The sequence below is a fragment of the Amphibalanus amphitrite genome, unplaced genomic scaffold (assembly GCF_019059575.1).
Source record: "Amphibalanus amphitrite isolate SeventyFive unplaced genomic scaffold, NRLGWU_Aamphi_draft 000880F_arrow, whole genome shotgun sequence".
NCBI classification, from domain to species: domain Eukaryota; kingdom Metazoa; phylum Arthropoda; class Thecostraca; order Balanomorpha; family Balanidae; genus Amphibalanus; species Amphibalanus amphitrite.
Window position 1 is genome coordinate 173722 of NW_024882374.1, and position 18375 is coordinate 192096.

At 43.8% G+C, this 18375-nt stretch overlaps 1 protein-coding gene across 1 annotated transcript in view; it reads left to right on the forward strand.

The window, feature by feature from the left end:
• Positions 1-18375, forward strand: part of LOC122367599 (serine/threonine-protein kinase/endoribonuclease IRE1-like) — a 159757-nt gene that overhangs the window by 50311 nt on the left and 91071 nt on the right. The window contains exon 3 of the mRNA XM_043340861.1: positions 9471-9658. Within this exon, the coding sequence (XP_043196796.1) occupies positions 9471-9658 (188 nt within the window). The remainder of the gene's footprint in view (positions 1-9470; positions 9659-18375) is intronic.

Below are 18375 nucleotides of genomic sequence, written 5' to 3' on the forward strand. Positions count from 1 at the left end.
TTGCGTGTGGTGAAATGGGGTCATAACTTATAAGACAGCTTTTTCATATCAATTATTTTACATAAAATCATATTTCAAACCATAAATAATGTTCGACAGCCAAATAAAAGAAACAATACCAATACGGGCTTACAGTTTAAGGCTCGACATTGTGTTGTCTACGATTAGACAGCTGATAACTCATTCCCGTACGTCGTATGGTCGTAACACTATAATGACCTTTGCTTATTGTCACAAGTGCGCCGCATTCGCGATTGTTGCCCGACGCCTGTTTGCAGGTGAGCCCACTACAGTTGTTATACATATCTAAAAACCGATAAACTTTTAGGCGAAAAAGGCACTATTCCAGGCCCATTTTTGATTTTTTTTTTGCGATATTAGGTAAAAACAGAAGCTTCTTATCCTAGGAAAAATAAAACGGGAAATCTTTCAAAGGTGGCACACTACCTTTAAAATGCAGTTGAAATGTGGCGTCCGATTTGTGTATATTGCCAGCATTGTATGCCAGCGTGTACGCTTGCCAAATATTACTCGCACGTTGTGGGGGTTTTGAAAGCCCTATTGTGTCGGTGCATATCGGGCGTTTGCGGGTTTAAACGTCTCAACCTGGGGCGCTCGTTAGCATAGACGGGAAACCGGCTGTTTCGTGTCAGAAGCCACGACAGCGACTGTCCTTGTTGGGCTTGAGAGCCCTCAATTATTATACACCTGTGTCATATTTGTATGGATTGTCAATAAATGTTGGAAAAAAAGTTCTATCACCAGGATTGGAGCAGTTATTGCAGTTGAAAGTCAAAGTTGGCTGTTCATGTTAAGGCCCTGTTCTTTATTTGGCCATGTACCCCATATTGCAGTTGTGATGACAAGCAGTTTTCAGTGTATTTTTGTGATCTTTGATGTCATCAATTGGTGTCATTATTTTTCGTCAACTAAAACATTTGAACTTTCCATTCAATCGACTCAATCATATGAGTCACTCTAATTTTCGGGAAACAAATCAGTCAACCAGTCGCTAAAGTCAAACGAGTCAGTCAACCAGTCATCTGGAAAAGTCAATCGACTCAATCCAATCAACTCAAAATACGCGTTGAAACAAATCAATCAATTCAATCGACTTGATTGGTATACAACCCTGCCTGAGACACATTCATTAGGAATAGGATGACAAGCGTAAATTATACACACCGTAATCTTATTAACCCTCGCACTTGTGGGGAGGGGGAGGGGGAAAGGGTCGGATAAAACCCCATGGTTTTCCGCAAATTACTCGCGCAAAAAGCGGCCGATCGCGACGAAACTTTCGGTGCCCTCGAGATAATCAATTTTACATCTAACCTAAAAATTTCATGACTCTGACCCAACTAACCTTTGACCTGTGGCATATTTCTCGAGACCATGTTTGGCCGGAATCGCGATTCGGCGTATGCTAGCTCACATTATCCGCGGTTTCTAGTCTTTCTGTGGTTTTAAACGTTTAAATATGTGAAATGATGTTGGTGCCATGCATTATGGTGGGTGTCAAGGTCACGTGAAGGTCAAGTCAAGGTCATTGACCTTTGATGACCTTGGTTCACTTTTTCGAGTTTAACTTGTTGCTAGGGTAGTTTTTGGTGCTGATTTCGAATCTAGCAACCATTTGAATATTTACAAAGTAGTTCTGGTGCCTTCGTACCATGTTACGAAGCTGTCAGTAGTAGGTGACACCTACTATGGATGGCCGGCAGGACGCCTACTGGTTGATCTGACCTGACCTGACCCGACCTGGCCTAAATGCATAAAGACATCGTCTGTGATCAAAACTAACATGAAATTCGTCATAAGCACCCCAAAATACCCCGTAACACCCTACCTTTACGAAGTTTCAAGAGTTCTTGATTTCCCACTTTAGTTGGGTCATTAAACTGACTTGGAAAGTCAACTAATGACCTTGGACTTTGATATTGGATATATTCGGCTTCATCTCGTCATAGGCAGCACGCTTGATTTTTCCGCGAAGCTCTAGCTTGATCAGGGGCCAAACGGCTGAGCCGGGGGTCCAATTGAACCCCCTATACTATGTTGATTATGCACATTTACAGGTAACATTCTCACCAGAACACACCAGCCAGCATCGGTGCACAATCTGGCTACAATACTACCTATGGTTTGCCCTCTACGAATAAAGACGTGCTAGATCGGAAAAATCCCCACTGTGCACTGGGGCGAAGGTTAACCATGAGTGAGTTACAGTGGCGCGGGAACTTCTTCCAGACTGGACGGGCTGAACCATAATTAGAGATCAACCTAGGGTACCCCCAAATCTAGTTTTCTCACCGGTTTCAGGCCACTTATTTTTCAGTCCTTGGCCTATTTAACAAAAAAAAAAAAAAAACGAAAATATATGCAAAAAAAGTCAGGAGTTCCGTCTCAGCTGAGTGAAGAAACTACCGTTTTGGCAACCTGGAATAAAGGTTTTAATCTGCCAAATGAGTTGCCGAGCCAGTGAAACAGGTGGATTTTTCACTTGCACGCTTTCTTCCTTTGTGACCCACAACCCCTAATTTGGAGAGGACAAGCTGCCCCAACGGTTCCTGACCTCATGAAAAGTTGTGGGGCACCGCCCCCAGGGGCCCCAGAGCTGTGGGGGCAAGCTTCCCCCACTGCCCCTCCCCCGCGCCTATGTATGAATCTATGAAATTATGTTGGTAGATTTCCGATTTCGATTCCTCCAGCTGGGGGACTCAAATACATTATGAGCCCCCCCAACCGAAAAGTTGGAGGGGCTCAGCCCCCGCTAGCCCCCCGGTTCCCGCGCCACTGGACTGAGTTAACCCGCGCATGACTGGGGGGGGGGGCTCTACAGAACCCCCTCCCGTTTTCAGCAATATCTTCTAAACCGTTTGACGGATCAACACGAAACTTGCGGTACCCTCAGAAGCATCCATTTGACACTTTGTGTTGAAATTTCAACTTTCTAGCTACTATAGTTTGGCCGGAAATGACGTCAGAGTGACGTCATGTCGGCTGATTTTCATGCAAAATACCGAATTACGGCAAACGCTCTCAAGAGCTCAGTTTTGAAGCTAGATCCATTTTCTTCGCATGAGTGGACTACAAATACACGTAACTATCAAACTGCAATCTCCAATTTTCAAAATTTTGAAAATTTAGAAAAATATGTATTTACAATTACAAAAATATATTTTTTTGATTTTTTCAAAAAGTTTTTGACTTTTCGCAATTCCCGGAATATATTTCATAGAGCACACAATGATGAACTACATTTGCAAGTTTTATCCCGAAATCTTCAAAAATAGCCAAGTTATTCGCATTATTGTCAAAATTTTACAATTTTATGTTTTTCAAATCCATTTTTTCAGTACGTGTTTGACGTCGTACAGCAATACAAATGGCACTATCGTGGTCCTGAGCTCAAACTGCATCTGATAGGCACCTTTTTTGTTGAAAAATTTCATCCTTTTCTGACCTGAAAGTGACCTGACCTTCGATAATTCAGCTGACAATGACCTCAAATGACACGACACTATTTTCGAAATATACGAGTAAAATGGACCATAAAACATGCGTCACGTGACCGATACATGATATACAATTTTCGTGACCTAGGATGACCTGGCCTTGACCTTAAAAATTCGAAGTAAAAGTTCGGTACCCTCAGGGTGTCTAAGGCATCCGTCAAGTAGTGCGTAAACCAAAAATGAGCCTGATCGGACCGGCGGTCCGGCGGTCAGAGCCTAAATTGTGAGCTAGCAAAAATGTCGATAATTTTTACTTTGACCTGACCTGTGACGTCATCGGTGACCTCGAGGTCAATGAAAATAGGTTTCGCTCGACAGTTTTTCCAGGGCTATCATACGCCGTTTGAATTTTGACGATCGGCCCAGTAGTTTCGGAGATAGGAGGGGGGCTCTGGAGAGCCCCCCCCCCCCGTAACTCGCTTTATGGAAAATACCCCAGTCATGCGCGGGTTAAGACGTTAATGACTGAAGGTGCAATGACAAGTTAATATTTTAGTGCACGCCGTATCGCTGCATACATATTGAAAAATGTGCGCAATAAAGGGCTCTTGCTGTGCGTTTTTAGGAAGCCTGTTCCCAATAACGCACAAATGCAGACCTATTTTAAAACAGTCACCATAGCCACACTGAAATCCGCCAGCATAGTCCCGTTTCTGGGATTATAGAGACAATTGATTGCCTAACGTACTGGCGTGATTACAACCCTATCGGCGCAGCCATTTCGCAGCAATTGCGATTTGAACCTTACGTGTGCGTAATTGGGTCACTCTCCCTATGCCCCTGAGGTCATCGCAGGTCACGAATGATATCTAACAGTTTTTTTTTTTTCGCGAATACCTTTTGACATAAGCAAGCGAGCGATGAAAACGCCTTGGATGTGTTCAGCTCAACGATACAGATCGACTGATATGCAACATGACCCTTTCCGGTCAGGCTATGACCTTGAACTGAGGTCAAATATTCAAGTTGACCTTTCAAGGTCAAGTTATACTTTAGTCGATGCGTCTTGACGAGAGGAACACGATGCCGGTAAAATGAAGCTCGTGCAAGGCTTGAACCAAAAGTTATTGCAGAAAAAAAAACTTTAAAAATCGGTTATTTTGGCAGTTTTTGCCCCCTGTCGGCAAAATCGTTGACGCTAAGTCAAATCTGAGGGAACTACTCAGAAAGTGCATGAAATGATAGGCGTTCTGTTAACCCGCGCCCCACTGGGGTCTGTGTATAACACGCCCTACTGGGGGGGGGGGCTATTCATAGCCCCCCCTCCTAACTCCGAAACTACTGGGCCGATCGTCAAAATTCAAACGGCGTCTGATAGCCCCGGAAAAACTGTCGAGCGAAACCTAATTTCATTGACCTCGAGGTCACCGATGACGTCACAGGTCAGGTCAAAGTAAAAATTATTAGCACTTTGGCTTGTTCACATTTTGGGCTCTGGCCGCCGTCTTACAAGTCAGATCAGGCTCATTTTTGGTTTCCACACTCGTGAACAGATGCTCTAAATACCTTTAGGGTACCAAACTTGTACTTTGATTTTCAGGTCAGGGTCAGGTCATCACAGGTCACGAAAATATTATATCATGCGTCGGTCACGTGACACATGTTTTATGGTCCATTTAGGCCATAAATTTCGAATTTGATGTCGTCTGTGTCATTCAAGGTCATTTTGAGTCGAAATTAGCTTAGGTCAGGTCACTTTCAGGTCAAAAAAGGTCAAATTTTGAAGTTGAAATTTTTCAACAAAAAAGGTGTCTATTGGATGCAGTTTGAGCTCAGGAACACGATGGTGCCATTTATATTGGTGTACGATGCCAAATACGTACTGAAAAATTGATTTGAAAAATTAATAATTGTGAATTTTTTGCAATAATGCGTATAACTTGGCCATTTTTGAAGATATTTAGCTAAAACTTGCTAGAGTTAGTCATTATCATGCGTTCTGTCACATATATTCCGGTTTTTTCGAAAAGTAAAAAACTTTTTGAAAAAAATATAAAAATATAAATTTTGAATATTATTATATAAAATTTTCGAAATTTTCAAAATTTTGAAAATCCGAGATAGCAGTTTGTTAGCGCGGTCAATTCTAAGTTCTTTCATGCAAAGAAATTGGATCTAGCTTAAAAACTGAGCTCTTGGGAGCGATTGCCGTGGTTCAATGTTTTGCGTCGAATTCGGACGAACATGACGTCACTCTGACGTCATTTCCGGCCGACCTATGGTAGCTACGAAGTTCAAATTTTGACACAAGGTGTCAAATTGATGCAGCCGAAGGTACTGAAAGTTTGGCGTCGATTCGTCAAGCGGTTTGGAAGTTATTGCAGAAAAACGGGAGGGGGGGCTATAAATAGCCCCCCCCCCCAGTGGGGCGCGGGTTAATTGAAGAGAGGCGACTTCTGTCAACTGACCGGTGTGCAGCGTGCAGATGTTGATACTCTGCAACTGTTATTTTTGTTGTTTTGTTGATTTTTCAAATGAAGGTATGTTTTAAATTGTTCTGCCTATTTGCTCATGGATCAAACAACATCGGTGCTGGCGAGGTTTTCGTTTTTATGGCATTTTAACCCGCGCCCCACTGGGGTCTGCGTATAACACGCCCTACTGGGGGGGGGGGGACTATTCATAGCCCCCCTCCTAACTCCGAAACGACTGGGCCGATCGTCAAAATTCAAACGGCGTCTGATAGCCCCGGAAAAACTGTCTTATTAAACCTAATTTCATTGACCTCTAGGTCACCGATGACGTCACAGGTTAGGTCAAATAAAAGTTATTAGCATTTTGGCTTGCTCACGTTTTGGGCTCTGGCCGCCGCCTTACAAGTCAGATCAGGCTCCTTTTTGGTTCACACACTCGTGAACAGATGCTCTAGATACCCTGAGGGTACCAAACTTGTACTTTGATTTTCAGGTCAAGGTCAAGTCATCACAGGTCACGAAAATATTATATCATGCGTCGGTCACGTGACACATGTTTTATGGTCCATTTAGGCCAAAAATTTCGAATTTGATGTCGTCTGTGTCATTCGAGGTCATTTTGAGTCAAATTTAGCTTAGGTCAGGTCACTTTCAGGTCAAAAAAGGTCAAATTTTGAAGTTAAAATTTTCAACAAAAAGGTGTCTATTGGATGCAGTTTAACCCGCGCCCCGTAGGGGGGGGCCGAAACGGCCCCCCCCCTGTCCTTTTCGGTCGATATCTCCTAAACGGCTGGAGATATCGCCACCAAACTTTCAGGACCCCTCCGGGCATCAATTTTACACATTGTGACCAAAAATTTTTTCAGAGGCTGTGATAGGTTGGCCACAAATGACGTCAGAGTGACGTCATGTTCTGTCATTTTCGACCGAAAAAAGACCTTCGCGAGAAGACCTGTCAGGCCTACAGCTTTGAAGATACAGAAAAATGATCAAGACATAAAAGGTGTAGAATTGACAGGGCTACAAAACTGCTATCTCGGATTTTTGAAATTTTTGAGTTTTGATCCCCAAAAATCAAAAAAGCATTTTTTTGGATATATTAGCCAAAAAATCCAAAAAGTTTTTTCAGTTTCGAAAAAACCGGAATATATGTGATAGTGCCTACCGTCTTCTATCTACATACCAAATTTCAGATCGATACCTCGTTTTTTGGCCAAGTTATAGCGAAAAAACTGTTCAAAAATGATGACGTCAAATTTTCAAACTCAATTTTTGGCAATTCTAGAACTCGTAGAGCAAAACAAAGACCACCATTAGACTCCCCGTGACGAGCTGCATCGAATGGATACCCATTTTATGCAAAAATATCAACTTTGAAATTTGACCTAATTTGACCTGACCTTGACCTGACCTTCACCAAAACGTGACCTAGGCTGGCCCCAAAGGCTGCCTAACCCACATAATCGCATTTGTCATGTAAAATGGACCATAAAACATGTATCACACGACACATTCATATTGTGACCCCCGGTGACCTGACCTCGCTGTGACCTGACCTGGTATCAGTGACCTCAGATAGCAAAGTACGTGTTTGACGAACAATATACCATCGATGGTTTTCAATAAATTACCAATTTACTCGATTTCACAGCACATTTCTTGAATTGCCTGTGAACGGTGAAAATCTGACCTTTGACCTGACCTGTGACGTCATCGGTTTGACCTAGGTCAATGAAATTTGGTCACAAGGTAGTTCCCGGGTAGGGCTATCAAACGCCGTTTGAATTTTGAAAATCGGCCGGTAACTTTCCGAGATATTAGGGGGGGGCCGAAACGGCCCCCCCCTACGGGTGGTAGGGTCCGCCGGTAGCCCTACGGGGCGCGGGTTAAACTCAGGAACACGATGGTGCTATTTATATTGGCGTACGATGTCAAATACGTGCTGAAAAATTGATTTGAAAAATTAATAATTGTGAATTTTTTGCAATAATGCGTATAACTTGGCCATTTTTGAAGATGTTTAGCTTAAACTTGCTAGAGTTAGTCATAATAATGCGTTCTATCACAAATATTCCGGTTTTTCGAAAATACAAAATGTTTTGGAAAAATGTAAAAACATAAATTTTGAATTTTATTATATTAAATTTTCGAAATTTTCAAAATTTCGAAAATTCGAGATAGCAGTTTGATAGCGCACTCTATCCTAAGTCCTCTTATGCAAAGAAATTGGATCTAGCTTAAAAACTGAGCTCTTGGGAGCGATTGCCGTGGTTCAATGTTTTGCGTCGAAATCGGCCGAACATGACGTCACTCTAACGTCATTTCCGGCCGACCTATGGTAGGTACGAAGCTCAAATTTTGACACAAGGTGTCGAATTGATTTAGCCGAAGGTACTGAAAGTTTTGCGTTGATACGTCAAGCGGTTTGGAAGTTATTGCAGAAAAACGGGAGGGGGGGCTATAAATAGCCTCCCAGTGGGGCGCGGGTTAAGGCAGTATGTTCAAATTACCCCACGGTTGGGCAGTTTGAACACACCGTGACTTGGTGTAGAAGTGAGGCTAGGTATGCTATTTTCGAGGTATGCTCGGCTCGTCCAAAAATGAGGCTTGCATGTTGCAAGCAAGTGACATTTGCGCTACTGAAACAGTTTTCCTTCATCCAGGATTGAGCTGTAATTTGGTACGACGGAGAAGGCGTAAAAACATGTTCAAATTGACCCCACTGTTGTCACTGACCGCTGCTGAGCGGTACCCGCCGAGTCGCCGGCCGGCCCGTGTAGCTGCCGAGCCGGCCGCTGCGGCCACGTGGCGCCCGAGGCGTGTCTGACCTGGTGAGGTCATGCGCGGGGAGCGCGCTGATTGGTCGCTGGTGTCCCGCGCCGCGGGGCACCAGCGAGCTGATCTCGGGCGGGTGAGCCGTAGGCGGGTTTAGTCTGTCTGTGTGTGGGTGTAACGCTGTCTGGTGGGGGTGAGGAGTGAAGCTGGATTCTGGAGTGAATTGTGAGAAGTGACAATAAATATCCAGTGGTTGAACTCAGTGACTGTGAGAGAAAAGTGAGAGACGGAAGTTACGGAAGTGCGATGACTTACGGCAGGCCACAAACGCTTGTGACTGTGACACGTCCTACTTCCGGGGACCTCGGCTTTTCTCACCTCGTTGGGGTGTGTGAGGGGGCGGCCACCGGTGTTTCGCCAGCGAAAACCGAGGGCTTAACTCTTTTCCCGTGTTTCGCCATCGAGACCGGGGAAAGGGGCCTCTTTCCATACAAGGGGTGCGGCCAGTCGGCTTCGGCCAACCTCGCTATCGAGGCGTCGAAGTATCGGTAGATCTGTCTGCTCACGGCGCCCTCGCCGCTGAGGAGTCTTGATCAGGCAGCGACTGTCGCCTTCCTCACCGATCCTGTCCCAATTTTCGATCTCCTAATCCCCCTCAGCCAGTCACAAAACACAAGTGTCGTCAGTGCATGTAAGCCTGAGGACATCGTGGCGATGTCCTTCCACCCTTCCCTATGTAACACAGAAACATGTTCTTTTCCAGTGCACCGGGATATCAAGCCCGAAAACATCTTGTTGGTGCGGGACGAGAAAGATGGCATCGTGGCCAAGCTCACCGACTTTGGTATATCCAAAGAGCTGACATCGGGCACTCAGGCCATGACAAGTTGGAAAGGCACTCTGGACTGGATGGCTCCAGAGGTGCAAGAGAGCGGAGGTCAAGTTGGATCCGTAAGTGCCCAGCTAGTGGATACCAGAGCAAATTGGACACCTTAACTATTCGTTTTATGCCGTCGCTTTATTCTAAACTTGGAAGGACTTATCATTTGCCAATGTGATCCCTATTCCCGGAAGTAGCTGGGGTGTTCCGCCACCCACCAGCTGCTGGGAGGTGGGGGGGAGGGGGCGGTAAATACCCCTAGCCGATAATTCGAGAACCAAAAGGCGCAGCGCAGCGCGCAAGGCAGGCAAACGAAAGAATGCGACGAGACGCTTAGGATGAGCACTTAACCTTCGCCCCAGTGTGGGGGGGCATATGTTACCACCCTGTCGCGTTTTTTTCGTTTGAATAAAAAACCGCGGCGCGTAGCGTCGCGCCGCTTGGGGTATCTTTTGGTACATCAATTTTGGACAAGGTGTGAAATTTTTGACCCCAGGTCATGTCAGGTCAGGTCACCAGGTCAAGTTAACTGACCAAGCCTAAAAAAGTTCGCAATCATGTCCAGCCTGCAGTGTTTGTCAGAAAGGTTTTAAACTTGGTGGATTGCATGCTGTTATGGGCGCCTACAATTTGTTTATCTCGTATTTCTTATATCCATGACCTAAGGTCAGGTCAGAGGCGTGACCTTTCTATTACAAGTCAATAGAGAAAAATGAAAATGCCTCTAGATCCGTGTGTACGCATAGGAACAGTCCAAATATTTCAGAATCACAATGATTTAGTCCACTCATGATGACCAAGGTGTCATTTTTGCTGATAGCCTCTAGAAAGGTCATCCGAGGTCATTTGAGGCTACAAACAGATTTTTGCCAATAACTCTCGATTGGAAAGAGATAGAACGCTAGGGATGGTCTCATTGTGTTTGTCCTGTTGAGACGCATCGACTGACATGCAACATGAGCTTTTCCGGTCAGGTCATGACCTTGACCTGAGGTCAAATTTTCAAGTTGACCTTTCGAGGTTAAATCATAGTTCATTTGACGCGTCTCGGCGAGAGGAACACGATTCTGGCAATAGAAATGTCGCGGCTTTTTTAAGTCAAAAGTTATCACGCGCACTGCAGCGGGTCTGAGCCGAACACGAACTGCAGGGCGGGGGTTGAAAACAACCCCCCTGAGATCTCAAAAACGGCGCAACGTAGCGACAAGCGGTAAACGGCGTTGGATTTATTGAGATGAGATCTACAAAAAATACTCAGATCATTTTTTGGTCAGGTCAAAAACGAGGTCAGCAGAGGTCACCAAACTCAAAATGTTGCGATTTTTAGCGATCTCGACATCCCTCCATATTTCCCGCTTTATCTTTGGAACTAGAAGAGCTAGAAAGTTGCGAAAAAAAGCATTCGATAGCTGTTGAAACGCTCTTTTGCGATACTGTCCTCAGATTTGACCTAAGGTCAACGGTTCAGCCTATAGAGGTCATGTAATGTCAGATCAATATTGCAAATTTTCCGGAAATGCTTTTTCTGCAACAACTTTTCTTCCCAAAGAGATAGACAAATAATTCACACACCATCGTTCTTAGCTCGTCAAGGCGCATCGCATGGTATATAATATGACCTCGAAAGGTCAAGTTCAAAAGTTGACCTCGGGTCAAGGTCATGACCTGACCGAAATAGGTCATGTTGCATATCATTCGATCCGCATTGACGAGACAAACACGATAAACGTCGAACGGAGTCTCTATCTCTGTTCAATTAAAAGTTATTGAAGAAAAACCGTTGGTGACCGTTGAATTGCATGCCGGGCCCCAACAAGTGACCTGACCTAAGGTCACAGAAATAAAAATTTCGAAATATACAAAATGTTTCTTATGGTCTCCTAATATGTTTCTGAAAGTTTCATAGCATTCAGTCAAATGGTGTGGATGTAGCACAGCGTCAAACTTTTTATGAGGTGAGGTCACTTATCGTGACCTGGTGACCTGACCTTGCATGACCTAACACAATTTTTTTCAAAAATGATGTAAAATTGTTTAATGAACAGCTATACAAAGTTTCAAAGTTACTGGTTACTGGTTTTTGAGTTACAGCGAAAAAACCAGAGGAGGGGGGGTTGAAAACAAACCCCCTGCAGTGCGCGTGTTATTGTCGAAAAACACTTTTTGTAAAAACAGCTATTTTTGGAGTTTTTGCCCTCTGGAGGCTAAACCGGTGACCTGAGGTCAATTTTGATGATAACCTTATCAAAAGAAGAGTTCAAATGCTATCGATTGCTGTTCCATGCGTTTTTCTAGCTCTAGTTCTTGAGATGTTTTCTGAAAAATATAATGACATTTGGCAAATTTTGACATTTGATGACCTCCAGTGACCCCAATATTGCTCTAAGATGAAAAATGACCTAAATACTTTCAAACGTACGCATTGAGTGCTATCGACTGCTTTTTACCGCGTCTTCCTAGCCCTCTTAGTTTTCAAGTAAGAGGTGGGTGGTAACATATGCCCCCCCTCCCCCCACTAGGGCGAAGTTGGCTGAGACCGCCACTGGGGCGCGGGTTAACCCGGCAGGCGGTAGGCCTCCTGGCCACCTTCCGCGCGGTGGGGGGGGTATTTCCCCCCCCCCGTATCTCCGAAACTACTGGACGGATCCGGAAAATTCAAACAGCTTCGATAGCCCTGTCAAATTTGTCGAAGGAAACCAAATTTCATTGACCTCGGGGTCACCGATGACGTCACAGGTCAGGTCAAAGATAAAATGTTTCAACGTTCACGGGGCTTCTAGGGAAAGCTCTATAACACCGAGTAAAACGCATTTTGTCGAAAATCAGCGATAAGGCGTCAGTTGTCTAGTACATATGTTGCTATTAGAGGTCACTGGTCATACCAGGTCAGGTCACAGGTCAGGTCACCAAAGGTCACCAAAGGTCACCACATGAGCCCAACTTTACTAAAGTTGTGCGATGCATGTTTTATGACCAGTTTTTTATTTCCAACTCAATGGTGTTGGTTATAAGACCATCAGGTACGGTTTAGGTCACTTTCGGGTGGAGGTCAGGTTAAGGTCAGGTCAAAAAAGGTAAAATTTCAAAGTTTATATTTTTGCATAAAATGGGTATTGATTCGATGCAGCTCGTCACGGGGAGTCTCAAGGTGGTCTTTGTTTTGCGCTACGAGGTTTAGAATTGCTACAAATTGAGTTTGAAAATTTGCCGTAATCAATTTTGAACAGTTTTTTCGCTATAACTTGGCCAAAAATAGAGATATTGATCTCAAATTTGGTATGTAGATAGAACGCGGCAGGGACTATCACATATATTCCGTTTTTTCGAAATTCAAAAAACTTTTTGGATTTTTCGGCTATTATATTTAAAAAAAATCTATTTTTCATTTTTGAGGATCAAAATCCAAAAATTCGAAAAATCAAAATAACAGTTTTGTAGCCCTTTTAATTTCACACCTTTTATGTTGAAACATTTTTATGTATCTCTAAAGCTGTAGGCCTGACAGCTCTTCTCGGGAAACCTTTTTTTGTCGAAAATGGCAGAAATGACGTCACTCTGACGTCATTAGCGGCCAACCTATCATAGCCTTTGGTAAATATGTCGGTCACCATGTGCGCTAGCTACTCCCGGGAAGGTACTGAAAGTTTGGTGACGATCGGCGCAGCGGTTCTCGAGATATATCGAAAAAACTAAAGGGGGGCAAAAAAGCCCCCTCACCACCGCCAGGAAGGTTAAAAGTTAGATGTAAGGTCATAGGTTGATTCAAAGTCAGGTCAAACATCTCAAACTTGGACTACAGCAGCATGGACAGTGACCATCCCACCTTAACACAAATTTCGAGGTGATATAGCCAAATTGGGGCCCCTGACTTGCAATTACCGATTTGCAGTGGCGGCGCTTGGCTTAACCCTCGCCGGACCTATTGATTTTCTACATATGTACGTGCCGGCCGATTTGGGGGTACGACCCCCCTCGCCGTTTCGCCCCTGGTGGAGCTAGCGCGTCGCAGAAAAACGAGCGTGTGCGCCGTTACGAGACGCAGAGATTGGTACCCGATTTTAAACTCCTAGGTTAACCGGTGACCTCTGAGGTCAGGACAAGTGCCCCAAGGTACAGTTCAGTTGTTGATGAATAACTTCGCAAAAAACGGCCGCAGAGCCGCGGTTTTGGCAGCATCGTGTTCGCCTCGCTCAGGCGCGTCGAACGATATACTTAATTTTTGTTTGGGTCATGTCAACTTAGGGTGTTGACCTCAGGTCACGCTCAGGTCAGCGCCCCCAGGTCACGAAGCTGGTCGAAAAAGGTCATGTCGCATATCATTCCATTCGGCAGGTCTTCTTGAGTCCATTGGTGGCTTTCCCGACTCGCTATTTCAATTTGATCGGGAGTTATTGACGAAAAACTAATATGACTTTGATGACGTCATAAATGACGTCACGCAAGGTCAACATTACAAAAGTGACGCATCTAACCTTGCAAGGAGTGCATCAAATCACGATATTATGTGTGCTTGAGATAGTTGGAGATCGTTTCCGGCGCCAAAATAGCAGTTTTTTTATTTTTCCCCATTGACTTACGAGTATAATGGTGAGGTCATGAAAATGACCTGACCTCATATGACCTTTAGGAAAAATCCGAGAGATACAAGTTGTAAGACTCGTAATGGATACTAGATCCTGCAAGTTTTATTTCCCTGTGATAGCTCCTCTGGCAGTGAGGGCGTTGCGAATTTTCGACATCTGAAGACCGCGCAGAGGTTCACTTGTGACGTCATGGGTCAGTGACCTAGTCTGATTCGAAAATGCGGTTGGTGTCAAAAGCTCCGGATTGAATCAACGGTCAGGTATGTCAAGTTGCAGCTCTCTATCGCCAGTGTGTTTGGAGATATCGCGAGAAAAAAAACTCTATGGGGGGCGGCAACCAGCCCCCGTTCACGAGCTTCAGAATTCCTTTACCGTGACGTCATCACGGCGCATGAATTTTCCTTCACCCATAGAAATGCATGCAAAGCATGGTGTGTTTCAGGCGGGCTAAGGAGAAATCCAAGGCCTACATGTGTTCAAAAGCCGTAATCGCCACGCCATATGTGGAAGGCTTTTGGTGTCAACACATACATACATACATACATACATACAAAGACGTACCACTAGGCCAATGGATTCGTCTCATTACGATAAATGGGGTTAAAATCGAAACATTCGGCCTATATTTATCTAAAATGGGCCAATCAAATGGTCCCTGCAACTCATAATGAAGGATTTCCTCTGCGTTGAAATTTTTTTTTTGTGTTTTTTATTAGCGACAGGGGAAATCCTTCATAATTGCTACCAGATTACTACCATATTCCCTCGCATTTCTGTTGCGCATTGCCTCACAAATCAGAGTTTTGTGAAGTTTATACTAATTAAATTGTCATATTCTGACTGATTTTGGCGATTTTTAATTATTTCAACGCAGCATGGATCACGTAGCTCTCATAGTTTGCTGAAGAATGTGGCTTTTGCTTGGTTATTCTCAAGTTTTCTGTGATTTGGTGCGCCGTGATCGTAGCATTATGCAAAATGCAAATTATTAAATCAATTTTTGAAGTAAATTTCACATGAAAAACCAATAATTCAAGCATAATAATTGTTTAAACATGATGATGCAACATGTGTCTCCGAGATGGAACTCATATTTCAAATGAAAACTGAAAATGTAAAACAGAAGATGGATCTGCGGAGTCACTGAGATCACAAAGTGCTCTTGATTGTTGGTAGTTAAAGATGTTGAGAGAACTTATGAATCTGCATACCAGGTCCTGACTTGCTTGATTGTTCAAAGCTATTTTAATTCTCATAATTGTGTGTAGTGACTGTGCACACTGCGTAGCACATAGAAATGTGCAGGTGGCTGGTGCCTGGTAGGTGAGTTAGACTTCGGAGGAGCGAATTTGGATGTCAGTGTAAAATTCATGGTTATGCCTTGTAGAGTAAGCTCTGCTGTTATTTTTGTCTTTTTATAGTTGTAGGTATATCTAATACAGCTGTTAGTTTCATTTTTATTAAAATGCTCAACCAGAATTTGCACACGTTTCATGCATGAATGGCTTAAGTTTGGGGCGTTTATTCAACTCTGGCTGCTAAAGTTTTTCAAAGGCACATGGCACAGCACGACTTTGGGCTAGATCAGCTGGTACCTACCCGTTGACTTTTTTCTATTTTTGGTGGTGATGTGTTTGCTGTCTGCCTTTTGTAAGGTGGTCAATGAAATAAAATAATGCATTATTTTGGAATGTTTCCTTAACCCGCGAGTTGCTGGGGGGGGGGCGTTAAACGCCCCCACTTTTTTCGCCGAGCCATAGCAAAAACCGCCGCAGGCGCGCCAAATTTTGGGTACCTGTAGGGAATTGATTGAAGTTTATTGTGTAAAAGTTTCAAAAAAATCGGTCGGAAAATTTTTGAGATATCGAGGTTTTAGTGACGTTATGATTTCTGAGTTTTCGACCAAAAACGGCATATGTTCAAAAAATCATATAAAATCACAAAATAGACATATAGACATGCCGTAAACGCCATTAGACTACCAATACCATGAAGAATCAAATGGCTATCTTCGATTATTGATTATCGTTCCGCATTTTCCAAAATCTTGAACTGAATCTTGGCAATTTCTCGTGACTACTTCACGACCATGATACATGAATTTCTTAAATTGAACTTTTTTAGCCAAACACGTACACATATGATAAAATGAATGTCACCATCGTGTTCTACGCCCCAAATTACCCATAAAACATGTGTCACAGGCTGCGAATATCAGTTTTTATTTTCGGGGATATGTGCCTGCCCGGTTGACCTGACCTTGACCCTGACCTATGCTTGACTGACCCCTGCATTGAGCTGACACTCTTGTAGGCCTTATATGATGGATTGTGCACCGTGTTGGTAGAGTTTATGACGAGAGGCGCCCATTGCGAAGTCCTGAAGTCCATGCTACTGAAAGCCCGATTTCAGGTGTTTGACCTGACCTTGACCCAACCTGTGACCTCAAAATTCAACTTTAAAGTACTCATCTGAAGCGTCTCGTCGCGTTCTTTCGTTTGCCGCCTCGTGCGTTTCGCTGCGCCTATTGGTTCTCCAGTTATCGGCTGGGGGCGTTTAACGCCCCCCCCCCCCAGCAAACGGTGGGTGGCGAAATAACCCAGCAACTGCCGGGTTAACAGAAGCCAGGAGCCGGATTGATGTGTGCTGGTGAATGAGATGGTTCAAAAGCATTATCTGATGTTTTTCAATGTGCACAAGCCATAACATCCCTTTCATATGCTGAACTTTTAAATAGCTTCTCAGTCTCTGTCATTTTCCTGAAATATTGGTGTAGATAAGAAATATCAGTACCTACTCAGAAGTACCTGCCTTCTGCTGAATAAATATTGCATTGGTTGAACGAAATACACAGGTAGCCTTCTGATGATGTAATGTGAAATTTTATTTCTACAAACTTAGAAAATGAAGTTCAAATTATGCATATATGCATACATTTTTCATGACTAAGAAAGTTTTCCACAAGAGTAGGTAATATGAGAAAGTCTATAAAATGACACATTCTGAACTGAAGGCTCAATGCTGACAGAGCATTGCATCAAAGAAAAACTGACTTGCTGGGTTACGAATATTTATTGATTTTAATTATTAAATGTACTGTACAATACATTGCAGTAAAATAACAAAATAGTGCAGCAAAATAGGATTGGTGACGATCAAACAACACGCGCGCCATTGATGTCTGCAAAAATTGCTACCAGATTGCTACCAAATCCGTGACGTAGCTACGGCGCCTTTATTTCCCTAGTGAACCAACCTGAGTAGTAAAGTAATCTTGGCGGCAACCGCCCCCTTGGTCGGCGAGGGTTAAATTTCAGGTGAGGCACTCGTATAAGGACTTATAACTTAAGTACAACAATATTCGCAGAATATAGGTAGGGGAGAGTGGGGTAAGATGCTCAGGGTGGGAAAGACGCCCCAGTCCCTCTAGCAGCGAAACAAAGAATCGAACCTTGAAATTGATGTTATTAGCGTAAAGCGGATGCCTGCCTTGTTAACTGCACAAACATTTGCGAAGGTCAGTTGGGCAACGGTTGGCTGGTGATTGCATGCTTTTTATTTGCTGCTTTCAAAAAAAGATGTATTTTGGTGTCAAAACATTGTTAATATCAAAGAAGGTAAAATCATTTTTAGGTCCCTTGCTCTTGTCGTGATACATTAACCCGCGAGTTGCTGGGGGGGGGGGGGGGGGGGGGCGTTAAACGCTCCCACGTTTTTCGCCGAGCCATGCCAAATTTTGGGTACCTGTACACTGAGAAAAAAAAATTATTCCCCAGGGGTGTTTTACGGGTGTCAGACACCATTGGAGGTGTCATCGAACACCCAGATTGGTGTTGAAAAATGCTGTTTAGGGAATCATTAAGGTGTACAACACCACGATGACACCCTTTCAGGTGTTCGTTCGCATGCGAGCGTTTAGATATACCTTAATGGGATTCAGCATGACACCTTAATAGGTGTCCGACACCCACACCCATCCGGGTATCAAACACTCTAAGTATCAAACACCCTAAAAGGTGTCAAAAATGTTCTTTTAAAAGCATCTGACACCCTTATGATGCCTTCACAGGTGTTGCCATTTATTGAAGCGGAATGTTAAGAATGTCCGACACTGCTAGAAGTGTCACATTGACACTTGCAAAAGGATCTGACACCAAAAACAGCGTGAAAAAAATGAGGAAAAATATTCCCATGGGGTGTCTCAC